Source organism: Zeus faber (genome assembly GCF_960531495.2).
Source record: "Zeus faber genome assembly, chromosome: 11".
NCBI classification, from domain to species: domain Eukaryota; kingdom Metazoa; phylum Chordata; class Actinopteri; order Zeiformes; family Zeidae; genus Zeus; species Zeus faber.
In genome coordinates this window covers 12,191,865-12,210,910 of record NC_137205.1, presented here as the reverse complement: position 1 = coordinate 12,210,910, position 19,046 = coordinate 12,191,865, and the positions used below count along the sequence as shown (strand labels likewise).

At 48.6% G+C, this 19,046-nt stretch overlaps 1 protein-coding gene across 6 annotated transcripts in view; it reads left to right on the top strand.

Annotated features, from left to right (window-relative positions):
- nfixb (nuclear factor I/Xb) overlaps positions 1-19,046 on the top strand; it is a 129,630-nt gene that overhangs the window by 102,083 nt on the left and 8,501 nt on the right. For 3 of the 6 annotated variants that reach the window (XM_080009160.1, XM_080009161.1, XM_080009164.1), the window contains 6 exons: positions 577-651; positions 1,647-1,767; positions 3,520-3,650; positions 5,921-5,995; positions 12,537-12,665; positions 17,155-17,330. In XM_080009160.1, coding sequence (XP_079865286.1) covers positions 577-651; positions 1,647-1,767; positions 3,520-3,650; positions 5,921-5,995; positions 12,537-12,665; positions 17,155-17,330 — 707 coding nt within the window. Of the gene's footprint in view, positions 1-576; positions 652-1,646; positions 1,768-3,519; positions 3,651-5,920; positions 5,996-12,536; positions 12,666-17,154; positions 17,331-18,452; positions 18,601-19,046 lie in introns of all 6 variants that reach the window. The other 3 variants (XM_080009165.1, XM_080009162.1, XM_080009163.1) reach the window with 3 other exon arrangements.

The following is a 19,046-nucleotide window of genomic DNA, read 5'->3' as shown; positions in this document are numbered from 1 at the left end:
GTGCGTGCGTGCGTGTGTGCGTGCGTGCGTGTGTGTGTGCGTGCGTGTGTGTGTGTGTGTGTGCGTGTGTGTGTTGCTGAAAACCCGCCTTTAGCATGCATGAGTTCAACAACACATGTTTGGAACTTTGTCCTTCCATGTGTCTGTGTGTACACGAGGCTGTATGGGCACAGGACACTGATACGGACGCGATACACTCCTGTAGCGTTGATGGCACAAGAGCTGGTGTGTCCGTCAGGAGGTTTGCGTGTGGAGGCTTCAGTACATCAGCCAGAGACCTGTCCTGGCTTACAGAACACACGTCATCACCACACGACATGAGCCATTTCCTGTGTTTTCGGTGAAACGCTTCTACAGTGTGTAGGTGCATGGGTGCGAGTATGTGTGGGGGGGTTGTACTGTGGTATGTTTAAACACTCCTTGTATGTGTGTGTGTGTGTGTGTGTGTGTGTGTTGGGGGGGGGGGGGTTCTGCTGCACCCACCATGCGGGGCTAGCTTATAAACTGTAATCCTGCAGTTCTCTGGTCTTCCAATGCTCTCTCTCACACCTTCTCTCTCTCTCTCTTCCCCCCCAGGACACCTGAGTTTCCAGGACTGCTTTGTGACTTCGGGGGTGTGGAACGTAGCCGAGCTGGTCCGCGTATCACAGAGTGAGTCACGGCTATAACGCCCGTCCCCTCTGTCCGTCTCCCGCTCCGCCTCGTCACTCCCACCACAGCTGGACTTTCGCTCTCGTGGTCCTGAGTCACTCTCCTTTAATATCCTAATGGCCGCCGTTCCCAATACGGAGCGGGTCAGGTGCCAGGCGGTTGACTTGTGTGGTGGCCAGTTTAGCCATGAGCTATTTGTCCTTGTCAGGCATCGGTTCAACTGGTTTCCATCAAACGCGGATACTTCAAAGTCGGGGGGTGGGGGGGAGTTGGCCCGTCTCTCGACATTCAAATATCATATGGTATCGCAAGATGACGCATGGCCTGGCGATGCAGCGAGAGACTCGAGACCGGCCTCTCGAAAATTGACACATTGACTGAGCCCCGTCCGGCTGTTGACCCGACCCGTCGCTCTGGAAACATTTGACACATTTCTGTAAAAGTACCAACCTGTCAAGCGCTCTGCGGGAAAGTGTGTGTGTGGAGAGGAAATCGATGAAAAAAAAAAATGGACTCACTTTTTTTTAACCAAGAACTCTAAAGACTGAAACTGGAAGAAAACTGTTCGAATGAACCGTATCTTTCAGAAAACACTGATGAAAGCTTTGGGTGACTTTTTGTCATCTAAACTATACTAACCGGGATAGACACGCTTTAGTTCAACACAAACCAAAATACGGAGCTTACATCTAAGCACGATACCGTTCCTTATGTTAAGTATGAGCGCGGCGTCGGGGAAACACAGGACTCTGGATTCTTGATTGGATTGGATTCTGATTTGCATTCCCCAAAATGACGCATTACAAACCATACGTGATGTGAAATAACTTCACGTGTCGCTTTGCTTTTTTTTTTATGCAATGCAATTAATACGTGTGTGTGTGTGTGTGTGTGTGTGTGTGTGTGTGTGTGTGTGTGTGTGTGTGTGTGTGTGTGTGTGTGTGTGTGTGTGTGTGTGTGTGTGTGTGTGTGTGATTGTGTCTGTGTGTCTCCAGCCCCGGTTGCCACCGCGTCCGGTCCCAACTTCTCCCTGGCCGACCTGGACACCCCTGGCTACTACAACATCAATCAGGTGGCACTGGGGCGGCGCTCCATCACCTCCACCCCTTCCACCAGGTACACACACACACACACACACACACACACACACACACACACACACACACACACACACACACACATTAGTTATTGTTGTGGCTGGAAAAGTGTGATTTTGCAGCAGCTTTTCTCAAAACTTATTTTTTCAATTTTCAATTTTGCAACATATGTACTTTGTTTGACAATACGAATTCTGCATATCACAGAAACTGGATATATATTTTAGTACTTTCCGAACCATAAAAAAACAGTACCATAACTAGGTTCAAGTATACACACACACACACACACACGCACGCACGCACGCACGCACACACACACACACAGGAACAGGCGACTGGTTAAAACGTGCTCTTTCTGTACTAATACTCTAACCTCCGGTGTCTGTTCTTTGCACGCGCTTGTCTTTGTTCTGCTTTTCTGATTCTTGTCTTCTTCTCTTTCTCCCTCTCTCTTCTCCTCCACCACTAATCCCTCTGTCCCTCGTATCGTCTCCCCACCAATCTGTCGGTCACACCGCCTGTGTGTGCGTCGGTGTCTTTTGTCTCTGGTTTTCTCCCCCTCGCTCCCTTCCTCGATCTCTCTCTCTCTCTCTCTCTCTCTCGTTCTCTCCCCATCGCTCTCTCTTTCTCTCTCGCCCGTTCTCTCTCCCTCTATCTCTCTCGTCCCATCGTGTGCTGCAGGACTGAAATGGAGCTTTATGCAAGTCTCCCACGGAGGTAGTTACACTCATTACAGAATATCTCCCCTGATACTAATGTAATACAGACTCTTGCTTCACACACACTCACACACACGCACACACACACACACACACACACACACACACACACACACACACACACACACACACACACACACACCCACGCAAACAAAACACAACACATGAAATATTTGTACCCGCAATGAAACGCTGTACATTCACCCCCCCCCCCCCCCACCAAAACCCCCTATTTTATTGGTCACAGATGTATGAGTCCATAAGAATCTGCAAACACACGGAGGAATGTGTTCCAGCACTGCAAAACACACACACACGCACACACACACACACACACACACACACACACTCTGTGCCCCTGTTCTGAGAGACGAGGCAGCCCGGGGCTGTTATGGATACGGCATGTTGAGTCGATTCTGGCCTCGTGTTCCTCTCACTGTTCCCTTTTGTCCCGCTGGCAAAAACTTACACTTGACACGAAAAAAGGCCTCGCGGGGGAAGGACCTCCACATTTTGCTTTTGTGAGACGCTCATTCCGTCTCGGGGCCGGGGAGAAACCGCACGCACGCTTTAGTCTTAAAACCCGTCGTAAAAACAACCAGCTAGTGCAGTTTCTTCTCAGACAACACTCCGTGTGGACGCCGGGAGAGTTTTTTTTTCATGACAATTTCTCAAATGTTATGGGGCGGTTTCGTGGACACAGATCAGGTGTAATATGAGACTAGATCACACTTTTAATCGGAACTAACTGAAATGGCCTTTCTCAGTCATGGTTTAAAATAGTCTCGGTCTTGGTTTAAATAATCTAATTTCCAGAATGATCCAGAAGATTTGAGCTTATCCAGGTCTACTAGCAGACTAGTCCTTCATTACCTGATCCGGTATTGAAAATCCAGTCTTAATAATAATTCTTAACAAACCCCATGAGCACCCTCTGTGCCCTTCCCCATAGCCAACACACGATCAACTCATCACTCTCTCTCTCTCTCTCTCTCTCTCTCTCTCTCTCACTCCTCCCTCCTCTTCCCATCTCTCATCGGGGATGGCAGCTCCAACAAGCGCAAGTCCATCGACGACAGCGAGATGGAGAGCCCGGTGGACGATGTCTTCTACTCGGGTCGCTCCCCGGCTGCCGGCAGCAGCTCCCAGTCCAGCGGCTGGCCCAACGATGTGGACGCAGGTAAGTCCAGAGAAGAGTCCGAACCGCCGCCGCCGCCCCACTCCCACACACACACACACACACACACACACACACACACACACACACACACACACACACACACACACACACACACACACACACACACACACACACACACACACACACACACACACACACACACACACACACACACACACACACAACCCAGACCCCTACCTAGATCGACACCTACACAGCTCAGCCATGTCTGGGATCTGGTCCATCGGAATTCCAACATTGGTTGAAGGTGGAGCAAAAATTGGACTTTTAAATACTTGGATTGAAAACTTTATTTGGCTGATTCCCCCAATTAATAAAAATGTATTGATACAAGTATTTTCCGTCTTTTGCTCAAACCAGATCATATTTCTTTCAAACGCTGACTCGGCTCATTTTAGATGAATTCAAATGGACCATGAACCCGACTCATAAACTCCTCCACCCTATAAAAAAAAAAAAAAAAAAGCCGTCTTCATGTCTTTGTCACCCCTGCCGCCCCTCCCCCACACCCTAACCCCGCCCTAACCCCACCTCGCCTCTCAAACCCAACGGTCCAACTCTACTTCACCACGACTAACACCAGGGCCGTCGGGACCTTCGCCGCCAGAGAGCAGAGAGCTACAAGATCTTTTAATACTTTATTATACTTTAAACAGATCGCTTTGTGAGCTCAGCATATTCACGTTCATATTTGGAAAGTTTGTTTCTCTTTTGGATGAGCAGTGTAGATGTGTGTTTTGTTATTACAACTGTAGCTCCATAGTGCGTGTATGTTTTTATAGATTTAACTTACCACCAGTTGTGTGTGTGTGTGTGTGTGTGTGTGTGTGTTTGTAGGTGTGGCTGAATCGAAATACATGTACTATGTAGACACAGTATAATGTACATCCAAAAACTTAATTTCATCTTAAATCTTCAGTAACATCCAAACTAGGGATGTTAATAATTAACTGTTTAACCGATTAATACCATTTAGTTAAACAGTTAAAAAAATATTGTAAAAAAAAAAAAAAAATGTAAGTAATTACAAAAAAAGTTTGTTGCATGGTAAATTAAAATAGGGACGGACACTCCATTAAACATATGGGGGATTTATTTTGTGTGTGTCCGATTATTATTAATTATTTCTAGAGCTGTACCCGACTCAGAATTAAAAAACATACAATAAAACAATACTATCCTATAATACAACTAAAAACAGTGTAAACAACTAAAAACGCACAATTTTTTAGTTGTTTTTGGAGGAACGGCTCCACGTGTTTGCGTATAACAATATAACAATATATTTATGATTCCCCTTATTTATAATTATCATCAAGTCCAATTTTTTCCCCAGAGGACAGTGCCCTAATATTTTAGTATCGTCAGCTAACGGTTAATGATCCTTTAACGAGGGTCGGCTATCGGTCAGAAAGAAAATTCTAATGTAGCACCCCTAGTCCAAACCAAATCAAATCTCTCTCCTTCTTTGTTTTTATTTTTTAGCTCCAACTTAAGGTCATTAAAGAGAATAAATGATCCGATTTGAAACAACGACCAGGCATCGAATGGAAAATCCCGGTTCGGAAAGTGAAAAACTCCAACCCTGGGATTTTGGGTCAGCCGTGTGAATTTGCCCATGAGCATCATCCTCGAGGTCAGACAGACCGACACGGCAGGACTTTTACTTTTTACTTTCCGAAGCTGGAATTTTCCACCTCTGAAGGCGTGCGATAAGATGCATAAATGAGATTAAGCACACAAACACTTTGCCGTTCGTCGGCGAATCCACCCTCCGAGTCGTCTGTGTTGAGCTTCCAAGCGAGTGCCCCCGGTGCCCCCTCCCCCGCCTCGCACCATAACGCAGTCACCCAGTCACCCTGTCACCCTGTCACCCAGTCACCCTGTCACCCTGTCACCCAGTCACCCTGTCACCCTGTCACCCTGTCTGCTTCCCGTGCTCCTAGACCTTGCCTTTAGCTGCCGTAGTATTTTGGAGTGGAGTCCATGGACTCTGGCTGTGTGTTCCCATTTTGCACCCATCACTCCTCCACACTCCCACACCCCATGTGATTATGATGCAACTACTTGATATGTATTGCTGCACCCGTTCAAATCCCTCTGCAGCCCGTAATTTAACCACCCTTTCTCTCTTTTCTTTGTCTCACTCCTTCTACCCCTCTCTCTCTCTCTCTCTCTCTGTCTCTCTCTCTCTCTCTCTTCCCCTCTTCCATGTGTTGACTCCCTTCTCCCCATGTTTGGCCTTGCAGTGCAGCACCATTTGGCCAGTGTGCAGGAGCGGAAGATAAAGCATGAGAGCGATGGAGTGCAGTTTCCTTACCATGGTTAGAACAACATTAAACGTTATACTGTGTCCGTCTCCACGTGCTTCTCCTCCACTCGCACTCACTCACTCACTCACTCACTCACTCACTCACTCACTCACTCACGCTTTCAGCATCTCTCCTCCTCCTTCGCCTTCTCCTGTCTCCTCCTACCTCTCTCCGCACGATCGCGGCGGAGGGCGGCGTTGTTTGTTTCTCTCTCTTCCCACCTCCTTCCCATCGCCTGTCCCACTCCGATGGATTCATCCGACCTCTGTGCTCTCCTCTCCTCTGCTCTCTCGCGATCCATCCCTCTCTCTCTCTCTCTCTCTCTCTCTCTCCTGTGCGTTGTGCCCTCGCTGCTGCTGCTGCTGTTGCTGTTGCCGCCGCCGCTGGGCGTGGGTTGAGTTGTGTTTCTCTCCGATGCCGCTGTTGGTTTGGTTTGGGCTTTTTCACCGAAGCTTGTCGGTCGGTGCTGCGGCCCAGTAGCTCCGCCGCCTCTGGATGACGTCACCGCACGTCACATTCAAAGATGAGCGCTCCGCAAGGAAAACCTTTTCCCATTTCGTCCGCGGGACAATGTCGTGCTGCGGCCCATTTGAAGTTGGAACTGAATCCGACCTCCTGTTTGGAAAAGTGCAAAGGAGCACACCGTTTAAGCCTGACCCCTGTGGTCCATGTTTGCAAGATACCAGACCTGAAGTCACAGCGACATCATCAACAGTGACCAAAGTTGCCTTTGCACTGGTCTTTAAATTACACGTCTAACTTTGATCCAAACAATATCGTTTCAGCTGCTGTGCAGATACTTGTAGAATTCACAAGCTCGCCAGACAAACACACACATTCAGCGGGCATGCATGGTTTCCCGAACACACAACGACACCACGGAAGGGAATTAGCGATTTCCGACTTCCAACGGAATGCAGCATAATCTCAGATTTGGAACTCTCCACAAGCTTAGTTTGACAGAAACATCAGGCAAAGCACTCTGGGTCTTGTAGTTTGGACGCAGAGAAGACAAACAAGGATGACTGGCAGAGAGAGAGCGACAGAGAAAGAGAGAGAGAGAGAGAGAGAGAGAGAGAGAGAGAGAGCGAGAGAGAGCGAGCCGAGGGGAGGGAGGCCATGTTGCGTTGCTGTGTTGAGCTGTGTTGTTTTAAGGCAGCACAGTTGTGTGTCGTCCCACCTGCTGCAGACTCCACGGCGTCTGAAAGACAACAACACGCACTCAAACAAACAGGACTGAAGGCACTCAGGTGCGCCACCGACGCACGGCTCGCCTTCTGTCCCTGGGACGAGTGTACACCCTCACGTGCGCGAGCGTGCGCACACGCGCGCGCGCGCACGCACACACACACACACACACACACACACACACTTGCAGACAAAGAAAAACAAATTTATGATCATGGCTACTCTCTCTCCATCTTTCTGTCTCTCTCACTCTCTCTTCTTTACATGCACACATCACACACACACACACACACACACACACACACACACACACACACACATGCGCGTGTGCGCGCTTACAATCCCCCAATCTGGAGAGGAGCAGCGTTCCGGTCCAGATGGCACCTCCATGTGTCTACAGCAAAGGGAGCTACTGGGTTACAGCAGACATCTGTTCTGTTGATGATGGTGGTGGTGGTAATGCTGGTGGTGGTGGGAGTGAGGGCTGGGGAGGGTGGAGCACGGGAGGTGGAGAACGAGGAGGAGGCCTCGGAACCTCTCCTGCGCCAGTGGTTATTCTCTACCTGAATGTGGGGACCTCTGAGGCCTCGCGGGTGATCATGTGATTCATCATTAAGTGTAGCTGTGCTGCATCCTGCTCTACTCTGCTCTACTCTACTATATTCTACTCTACTATACTATACTCTGCTGTACTCCACTCTATTCTACTCTACTATACTATACTCTGCTGTACTCCACTCTATTCTACTCTACTATACTATACTCTGCTGTACTCCACTCTATTCTACTCTACTATATTATACTGTGCTGTACTCCACTCTATTCTACTCTACTATACTATACTCTGCTGTACTCCACTCTATTCTACTCTACCATACTATACTCTGCTGTACGCCACTCTATTCTACTCTACTATACTATACTCTGCTGTACGCCACTCTATTCTACTATACTATACTCTGCTGTACTCCACTCTATTCTACTCTACTATACTATACTCTGCTGTACGCCACTCTATTCTACTCTACTATACTCTGCTGTACTCCACTCTATTCTACTCTACTATACTCTGCTGTACTCCACTCTATTCTACTCTACTATACTATACTCTGCTGTACTCCACTCTATTCTACTCTACTATACTCTGCTCTACTGTACTCTTTTCTGCTGTACTGTACTCTACTCTATTCTACTCTACTATACTATACTCTGCTGTACTCCACTCTATTCTACTCTACTATACTCTGCTCTACTGTACTCTATTCTGCTCTACTATATATATTCTGCTCTACTCTACTCGATTCTGTTATATTCTGTACTACTCTATTCTACTCTGCTTTACTATACTCTTCTCTACCTTACTCTATTCTGCTCTACTCTACTGTACTATACTATACTCTACGGCACTGTATTCTCCTCTACTCTATTCTACTATATTCTACTATACTATAGTCTACTCTACCATGCTATACTCTGCTCTACTATAATCTATTCTACTCTGCTATGCTCTACTCCACTCTACTGTACTGTTCTCTACTTGCTACATTATATTCTACTTTGCTCTACTCCAGTCCACTACTCTACTATACTCGAATCTGCTCTACTGTACCTTGTTCTGCTTTGCCCTATTTTCCTCTTCTCTGCTCTTTTGTATTCTACTCTACTCTACTCTACTCTACTCTACTCTACTCTACTCTACTCCGTTGTCTCCCCGCCGCCTACCGCTGCTGCTGCTGCTGCTGCTGCTGCTGCTGCTGCTGCTGCTGCTGGAAAAACCCAGTGTTGGAAAACACCCTCTCAGCTTCACGGTTCTGGTAGAGACGTAGAGACTCTGTCCTGGATTGTGTAGCGTCACATCCATATGTAGCCGCTCAAGTGCAGCTGCGCTTGTGCCTGTGTTTTTTTTTTTTTTTGGTGGGAGGGGGGGTTCTCTGTCTTTGTGTGAGCTGTTGTACTGTGACTAGGTGGTGTTGTGGTGTCAGGTTGCCAAGAGATGCAGATACCATAACAGGAGATAGATAACTGTTTAGGTAAATCTGTGTTTCTTGTTTTTCTGTGATTGAACTCTATGTGCCTGTTTATGTTCTTTCCCCATTGTTTTAGTTGCTCTCCTGTGCACACGTATGTGTCTGTGTGTGTGTGTGTGTGGGGGGGGGGGGGGGGGGTGATGTGTGTTGATGGGGAGGGGGGGGGGGTGCAGCCCTGTGACAGTTAGGGGCTTGTTTGGCGGCCAGCTTGTTAGCATGGCGAGACTGGAGGTTCATGGGAGCAATTGATTGGCTGCCAGTCTGCCCGTGCAATGTGCCAGCAGCAGGACAGAGAAATAATGCTGAACAAACAACTGCGTGTATGTGTGTGTGTGTGTGTGTGTGTGTGTGTGTGTGTGTGTGTGTGTGTGTGTGTGTGTGTGTGTGTGTGTGTGTGTGTGTGTGTGTGTGTGTGTGTGTATGCTCTCCCATGCACACACACACAGACACATAAACACACACACACACACACACATACACACACACACACACGCAGATTAAGGGAGAGATCATAGTAACTTCTGTTAGTTTTATCAGACAGGGCATTGAGCATCTGGGCCTAATTTGCTCCCTCTTACTCAGAAGCCACGTAGCAGCAGATATTTCAGCACGATAAAATCTAATTAGGGAATATCACGGAGACTAAAAAACAATATGTATAATTTAGGCCTGTATGTTTGATAAGCTTGTACTAATTAAAGCAGCGGTGCCCTTTTAGGCAGTTATCAGTATGCGCTGTGTTCAAAAAAAGGCAGGCTGGGCTTACAATCAGAGGCCTTTCTTTTTGGTGAAATAAAAATAAAAAATAGTTGTTAATGTAACGTCTGCTAGAATTAAGATTACTGTCAACATTACGATTTAAAGTCAACTTCAGAAGGCTGGGTGCAAGCGACGCAGCGTTTCTTCTTCATTTCATCCAGATCCCTTCGAGCTGCCAGTTTTGACCTTGTCCAAAAAAAGAAAATGTACCGTTTCTCACAGTCAACAGTCGCCTTCGCTGAGACAAATTTTGTTGTGAAAATGCTCAAATCCTCTTTAATTCCAGCCCCTCTAACGGAGCGTGACTGCATATGCGTGTGTCCCCGTGTGTGTCTCCGTGTATCTATATTTTTTTTGTAATCATTAATGCCGCCATCATGCAAAAATATCTCTTCATACCCACCCTCCTACGTTCGCTTGGTGTCACACGTTGTGCCGAGCTGAACATAAGTGCCCACGCCCACCTGTTTCTATACTTATCGGTGCCCACGCGTGCCCAGCTGCGCCAATGCAGCCCCAGTGCATTGTGGGTAAATAGTAATAAAAATGCTTCTCAACATAATGTTTTTTTTTGTTTGTTTTTTTTCCTTACTTTTTAGAAATCTGCCCTGTTCGACTTTTATGCTCAGCTCATAAAATCTATTTCCACATCTCTTTGGGCCATGCTGAAATTACCCATGTCTTTATTTGAGTGTGTTTGTTTTATATGTGTGAATAGTGTGTCGTTTAGTACTTTTACGAGGCCTCTTTCCTTCGCCAACCTTGTTTTTTTAAACGCGTTTATTCAACCAAATCTGAGGCAAACAATATGCGTGCTCAGTGCGTTCCTGTCGACGAGGCCGCTGAAGCCGTCACGCTCCCCGCCGAAGTGCCTTTCTGTGCTTTGACTTCCTCATTATTCTCTGCTTTATGGCTCTTTCTTTCCAAGGCCTTTTTTTTCCCCGGTGTATATTCAACGTTGCGGTTTCCCTGCAGAGGTCAAATACAACGTTTTGGCTGGGGCCCTCAAACCCCTGAATTTTTAAATTGTGCCTTTGGATTACCATCGATCAAAATAAATCCCCTCAGTGCCCGCCGCGGGATGCCTTGATCATAGGAGAGAGTCTCTTTTATCTGGAGCTCTCACACTTTTGGCCATGTTTCTGGTCCGCTGGTGAGCCAGGCCTGTATTTAGCTTGCCTGTTTTTACCAAACCAGGGGTTATTTCATGCGGCTCCGTAGCCTCGGCCGACATTTATAGCCGGAGGGGGACACTTTAGTATGTTTTTCTATGTGTGTGTGTGTTTAGGCTGCGCTGTCACCGATCTGCACATCAATCTCTATGCTCCGCCACCCGTCCCTCGCTGCCGGCCGAGCAGCTTGTAGCCGTGTGTGTGTGTGTGTGTGTGTGTGTGTGTCAATGTGTGTTCGTGCGTGCGTCATCGCATGTGATGTGGCCACGTGCTCCACGCTCTCAGGTCATGTGCGTCTCCTGGAGTTCAAGCAGATTCCATGTAAATGATGGTGCAATAAAGAGGCAATAACATAAAACACCTGACAGTCAGATATGCGCGAGGGCACCACATCAAACCGATGGTTGATATATGCTGCTGGCGCGCTCTGCGGCTGGTATATGCGGCTGCATAGCTCACACCGACTGCCTCCGCATCCAAAGAACACAGCCGTCCCTCTCTTGAGGTCCTATTTGCTCTTAATAGCGGTCTAGCCACGTGCGGTGCTCGGTCTGGCCGGTATGCGGTTCGACCCCTTCCCCCGCGCCTCCGTCCGAGCTGCTCTGGAAGTGGATGAACACTGAGATCACTTTGACTCTGGGTCTTGGAAGGGACTTGGGGGAATTCTGCCAAATTGTAGGGCTTCTCAAAGAGCAGACAAATATTGTTCATGACTTGTGCTCACGGCCCAGAGAAAGGTTTGCGGTGCGCTTCTGACCGGCGATGGCAGCGAACGTCGTATGTTTGCCGCGAGAGGACTTTTTCTTTCTCACAAACTTCAGCAGAGACCGTGGTTGTGATGCCATCACATTTCCTGCCCCCACTCCCCCCCACCCCCCCACTCCCCCTCCTGACACTGTGCCCAAAGCCTCACGATCCCCCAACCCCCACCCCATCCCTGTCTCCAATCAAACTCCCTTCACACTAAACAACCCGCCCCCACCCCCTCTTCACCCCCTGCTGCTTCAGAATCTGGCCTCTCCCTGGACCCCGACTTCCACCCCGACCCCCTCGCTCTGATAAACACACGGCAGTTCTCTGACTGTACGGAGACGTAGAATAGCGGAAAACACAAGTGAGCCGAGACACTCCATCGTTATGTAAAATCAATCAACAAATCAATCGAGTAATTAATGAATCGATCGCTCAGTCGGCCATTGATTGATCAATCAATAACAATTAGCAGATTCTTATTGATTTTTATTTATTTTTTGCTTTTTCCATTTTTTCAAAGCCTCTTTAAAGTCTTGATAAGTTTAATTTCTCATTTCTGACTATAGAGTGAGATTCTCGTGCGACCCAGCCGCCATGTATCATTAAAACCTCGTCTCTGTTCTGCCGTTTTTGTTGATCCCCTCTTTTTGCCAGGACTCTCGTCGCCTGGTTCTCTTAAGAAGCCGGGGAAATTCGATTTCAGCGCCCTGTCCTCCCAGACGAGGTCACCCCGCATGGCGTTCACCCACCACCCGCTGCCAATGCTGGCGGGAGTGAGACCAGGTGAGACCCAACAACAAGCAGCCCAGACCCACACCCCCAAACCCCAACCCCACCCTCAACCCCTACCCAACCACCACCACCACCACTGCTACTACCCCGACACCGCCCCTACCCTCCCCTCCACACAGACCCCACCACCACATCAGTCGCCGCCATCCCCCTCCACCCCTCAACCCACCCACCCCCGCAGCTCATCCACCCTCAGTGTCTGTTGGAGAGAGGTGGAGCTCCCCCGGTGGCTGCTAGATCTCTGTAGGACCCCGAAACCCACCCCTCCCCCCCGCCTCCCCCCTCTCCCTTTTCCTCTCTCAGGCCTGCTCTGACCTCATAGGGTGCGGTGGCGTTACGGTGACGGAGCTTCTTTAATGGCTTGTTTTTGGGCCGTCTCGGGTGGTGTTGCCGTTCGATCTCTTGACTCTGGCCTTTCCTGTGGGAGGCCTGCGGAGTTCCGCTGTTCTCAGCCTCGCTGTGTTTAGGAATAGAACCACAAGTGCCTCTCTGCCGTGGCCGAAAAACCGCTCGAAATCTCTCCAAACACTCTCACATTGCCGTTGGTTCTTAGTGCAGGTCACTCTTTATGATCGGGCCGAGGGCTCCAGGATACTGAACCAACGAGCTCTTACAGGTTTCACTGCCGTCCGGGTCGTGTTTTGTGTCAGGAAAAGCCATGGGCGAGATCTTTTTCATACAAATTGGACGCGACACAATAAAATCCATTCGCGACATAAGATAAATTCACGGCCCTACTCATCATAACGTCCTCATTTTGCCTCAGATGTACTGTATGCAGTCGTTCGTTTAAATCAGTCAGTGTAACCACGAGTCCATCCTGTCCAACGTTTAAGTAAAAAATACATCACAAACTGGCATTTATCGCGTGTATAGTTTAATTTGTGCTTGTGCCTGAGAGACTTTTTGTTGTTGTTGTTTCTAAATTTCGGCTCAGTGTGTATGGCTGCTGGCGAGGCAGCGGAGCAGACACACAGTTGGAATCCCAGTTCACATTACAGCGCAAGAGCAATTTTGCATTCAAAATATCGCTTGTTTGTTTTTTTAGAGCTGACCAAAGCAGCACATATTTGAACTTTGAACTCTCAGCGCGCTGACCTTTTCATGCACATTAACAACGAGTGGCTTTTAAAATGAAGATGTTGATACGATTTTGTTGCGTATTAAGACCTGAATAAAAAAACATGCATTCCAAGAAAAAATAAATAATAATAATAATAATAATAATAATAATGTTTGCATACAATACAACAATGTGCAGTGGGGATCAGAAGAGAACAAATAAGGGGGGAAAGAGCACAACCATAGTGGCATTTTGGGATGCATTCCAGTTCCAGTGGTGGAAGAAGTACTCAGAGCTTTGACTTCAGTTAAAGTACAAATACATAGACATAAAATGACTCTAGTAGAATTGAAAGTACCATGTTGATATTTCTACTGAAGTAAAAGTAGATAAGTACTCGCTTTTAAATGTACTTAAAGTATTAAAAAGTAAAGTACTTCTCATGTTCAGTCTGTAACACAGCCTAAAGTAGTACTGTACCTTTTTTCTCTACATATCCTGATTTGTCTTGCTTCTGATGGATATCAATATAAATCCAGATCTTTTTTTTAGTAGCGCAAAAAGTACAGATGTTTTGTTTTGAAAGGTAGTGGAGTTAAAAGTCAAAAGTCTTTGAAACGAAATATAGTGGATGGTTACAGATAGTTGAAAATTGTACTTGTACTTTGTTACTTTCCACCACTGGCCAGTTCCTTATGGGATCTATATCCTTAAGTTCCTTCGAGCAACACTTCTTCCCAAATGAGTGACCCCAACCGAGAAATGTCCTGCCATGTAACTATAATCCAACAGCGTGGAACAAATGAAGCGACTGCCATGTCCAGGCTGTGTGTTTCAATCCATTGTGACATCTTGGGCCGTTGTATGAGAGTGTAAAATTTCTGCACTAGAGTGAGCAGTGCACATAACGCTGGAATGGGAATGTGGTTTGGCCCCTGGGAGAAGGAAGGGCATCCCGTGATAACTCCCGTGATACGGCCAAGGGGCCCCGGCTGTAGCGACACGCCGCGGCCCTCGGCTCTGTCGCCGCAGCCCAGACACTAGCATGTGAAAAAGACCCGCTCTGTTCTGCATATTGATTTGTTGTTGTTGTTGTTGTTGTTATTGTTTTTTTCCCCCTGAAAGCCCATCTTTGTGCAATAATCATCCGTGTGCTTTGGTTCCACGGTTAGGTCAACATCAAAGGGCCCGCAAATCTAGCGGGCAGATGTCAGGCTGTGGGGTTGACCGCTGTGTCATTAGAACCCTCCTCCATGGTTGTTGACAGAGACCCCATGCCTCTCTAGATGCGGCCGCAGAAGATCCCACATCTACGAGACACACACACACACGCACGCACACGCGGGCGCACACGCACACGCACACACACACACACACACACACACACACACACACACACAAACATACAGTCCTGGTCAGACTTTCTCTTGCCAGATACAGTTGTGATTTGTTTCTCTGAGTACGAACTCGTACTGTGTGTGTGTGTGTGTGTGTGTGTGTGTGTGTGTGTGTGTGTGTGTGTGTGTGTATGCGTGCGTGCGTGCGTGCGTGCGTACGTGCGTGCATTGGGGGCCGTTCCCATGCTGGGCGTGAAAGTGTTTACCACATCAGTACTGTTGTCCTTGTATGTAGAAGCGATTTGACGGGGGGGCTTGTGAGTATTTGTGTGTGTAGGGTTGGGGGGGTGGGGGGAGTTGGAGAAGAGGGACATGAAGGAGGTTAAGGGGGTTCTCAGCATCCCACCAACCCTCACCACCCCACCCACACTCACACCCTGCCTCACTTATACGAGAGGTGAACAGAGGGTGTGTAAGGGGGATTTAGGGATTCCCTCTGATCCCTAGCACTCACCCATACACGCACACGCACACACACACACACACAAACACACATCTAGCGCCCCCCAGAGTGCTTGGCCCTCACCCAGTCTCTAATGGGATTAGTAGGGGACTATAGGAGCAGGGAGGCAGCTCCACTGGGGGGAACAGGCTGCCTGGCAGCGCTGGCAGGGGAGCGAGGTGCCACTGGGTGGGGTGGGGGGGCACAGGGCTGCTGTCTGGGGGGTAAATGCACCAAAGTTGGCACCCATATACTCTCTCACACACACACACACACACACACACACACACACACACACACACACACACACACACACACACACACACACACACACACACACACACACACACACACACACACACACACACACATAAACACAGACACAGACAAAGTGTAAGATGGGTGCAGCGAAAAGTGCTGGCAGCCCGACATGAGCAGCTGGGGGGGTCGCGGTGGGGTGGGGTGGGGTTTGGTGGTGTGGGTGGCAGACTGGCACAGCCAAGAGGAGAATAGTGGGGGGACAGGCTCGACACCCCTCTAATACAAATCAGGGAGATTTAGTAATGCATATAGGTCCGACAGAGAGCGCTTTGTGTTTTTTTTTTGGGCCGGCCGAGCTCAAGCGACGGCGCCCCTCTCACACCTCGTACCCAGCGCCACATTCAGCGAGGTGCTTTCTCTCCCTCGTGCTCTCATGCCACAAAAGGGGGGCTTTTGTATGTGCTCACAAACGGCGGAATAGTGATATATTTGAATCCCCGCACCTGTCTGGTACACGAGCTCGCACATACAGTGTAAACATACAGATTAGCGCCGTCATACAGTGAAAGTGTTGGATGAAGGGGAAAAAATGAATAAATAACAAGCTTTGGCATCTGAATGCCAAATTGCTCAGGCGCCAGTGAATCACACCCTGAAAACAGCACAGGCATTAAGACCCGCTAATTTAAGACAGCTCTCAATGATCGCTTTGTGCTTTTTCTCTTTACAAGCGCTTTGGATCTGAGTTCTGAAATGTAACGCTTGCATCTATTTCGGTTGTGTACTTGCAGGTGTGTGTGCCCACGTGTGTGTGTGTGTGTGTGTGTGTGTGTGCGCGTGTGTGTGTGGATGTCTACGTGCCTTATGTGTATGTGTACGTTTCCAGAGCGGCACCGCTTGTTGTTATATGGGCTCTGAGAGCATGCACATATGAATGCAATGTGTGCATAAATCTCCTCCGCGATGTTGCGTCAATCCGGCGGATTGATCATAAAATGTTATGACTCATTAACATGATATTAAAGCTTTTCCCTGGAAAAAACAAAATTCTCTTTCATGTTTTTCACCCTGATTTCTCACTCACATCAGTCACAATGCGATCAAACGTATACATCCCGCTGTTCTTTGAAACGCTATCACGCATCAACACATCTGTCCATCTGTAACACCCTGCAGGGGTCTGTTCTATTCTCTCTCTCTCTCTCTCTCTCTCTCTCTCTCTCTCTCTCCGTAGCTTCTCCCTATCAGCTCCTCTAACGCAAAACTGTCTGCTTCTGTTTCTCTTTTCTTTCCTCCCTTGTTTGTTTGCTCCCATAGGAAGTCCCCGGGCCTCGGCCTCGGCCCTGCACTTCCCCTCCCCCTCCATCATCCAGCAGTCCAGCCCTTACTTTACCCACCCAACCATCCGCTACCACCACCACCCTGGACAGGACCCCCTGAAGGAGTTTGTGCAGTTTGTCTGCGCCGATGGCTCGGGGCAAGCCGCCGGACAGGTAAGGCTGTTGTTTTCAAAGGCGACACTTCCTCGTTGCGTTGGAGGCGGACGTTGTGGAGGTCCTCCGCTCCACCGCGGAGGTTCCAAAAACGCTTTCACGGGGAGTTGCACGACAGTACACATGATATGTTGACTGAGGCCGTCTCGACGCGACCCAGATAATCACGTGTGTTTAACAGCACATACCCTACGACACTTTAACGTTCACTCTAACTCTGCTGTATCTTCACGTACGATCAAATGAACTGTGACTGTCTGACCCCCGTTGACCTAACGATTAACGCAGTTTCAGAGCGAGAGCAATGTTTAACCATTGTCGATCTAATCTGTGTTCCAGTCTCTGTTCTGTCTTGTCGTTGTCATTCTGTCGTCGACTCTTTCAGCCCGCCCGCCCCCCCCCCCCTCCCCACACCCCCGAGATTCTTCCTGTTTTTTTTTTTGTTTGTTTTTTTTTGTTCTTTTTCTTTTTGCTCCGCCCACCCCCTCAGAAGTTATAACCATAAGCACGAAAAGTCAAATCAATCATAGCGCATTACAGCATACCTGTTCTCCGTCGTGTCATCCTGTCTTGTGTCCTCATGGTTAGCGCTCATCCCTTGGTTTGGTCTTGAGTTTGGTTGTTTGGTGCTGGTATTGTTGGTGGTGTTGTGCTTGTTTTAGAAAAGTATTTACTCATGGTTTTTTGATTTGTGACCATTCTATCGGACGATTCCCCCCGACGAGTTACTCGCTCACCCCTCACCTCCCCCTCCTTCTCTCTCACCACCCCTCCCCACCTGCCACCAGCCAACTTTGTGGGGCCCCAGCGACTTCAGATCCAGGCCCACTCTTGTCAAAACCTTGTGGCAATTGTATTTTTTTTTTACACCATAAATGATGCAATGCACATACATCATTCCTGTGGTTGTTGGTTTTTTTTTTTTACCCCCCCTCTCCCTCCCGTCTTCCACCTCCCCTCCCTCCCCCTCCCTCCCACCTTCTACCATTGCCACTCCACTCCTTCATGGATATACATTTTTTTGGGACCCGACTTCCCGAAGTCGCCTCCCCTCTCTTTCATTCCGTGTCACATGCGGACTGTCACATGTCGCCCTCCTGACCCTGTTTGTGTTGTCTGCAGCCAAACGGGAGCGGCCAGAGCAAAATGCCGGGCTCCTTCTTGCTGCCTCCACCTCCCCCAGTGGCCCGCCCAGTGCCCCTCCCCATGCCCGACACTAAACCCAGCAGCACGCCCCCCGACGGCGGACTCACCTCGCCCGCATCTCCGTGTAAGTGACCCCGCAGAGACCGCAATCAGAAATGCGAAAACCCCCAAAAAACATAAAAAAACATTTGGATCCCCCCACCTCACCACCCCAACCCCGATCCAGAAAATATGACCCCACCCCACTCCCCCACCGCCACCGTGTGTCCCCCTTTTCACCTCCTGCCATCGTTGTCCCTGTCTCTGCAACATCTAACTTTTGTCAACCCCCGTGGAAAATGGACGGTTGCGAAGTTCATCCGACTCGGGAAGAAGCAGGCCTCGTTTTGGACTTCTGCGGGGTTCCTCAGGGCTCCGTCTTAGGCCCCCTCACATCAGCGCTCTTGTAAAGCAATACAAGCTTACGCTGCAGCCGCGTTGCTTCCGAATAGCCTGGTTCCACTCTGGTTCCTCTGAATTTCTTCGTCCCGTTCTGGATTCTGTCTGAAGCCCTTGTGAGGAGCCTTTCGA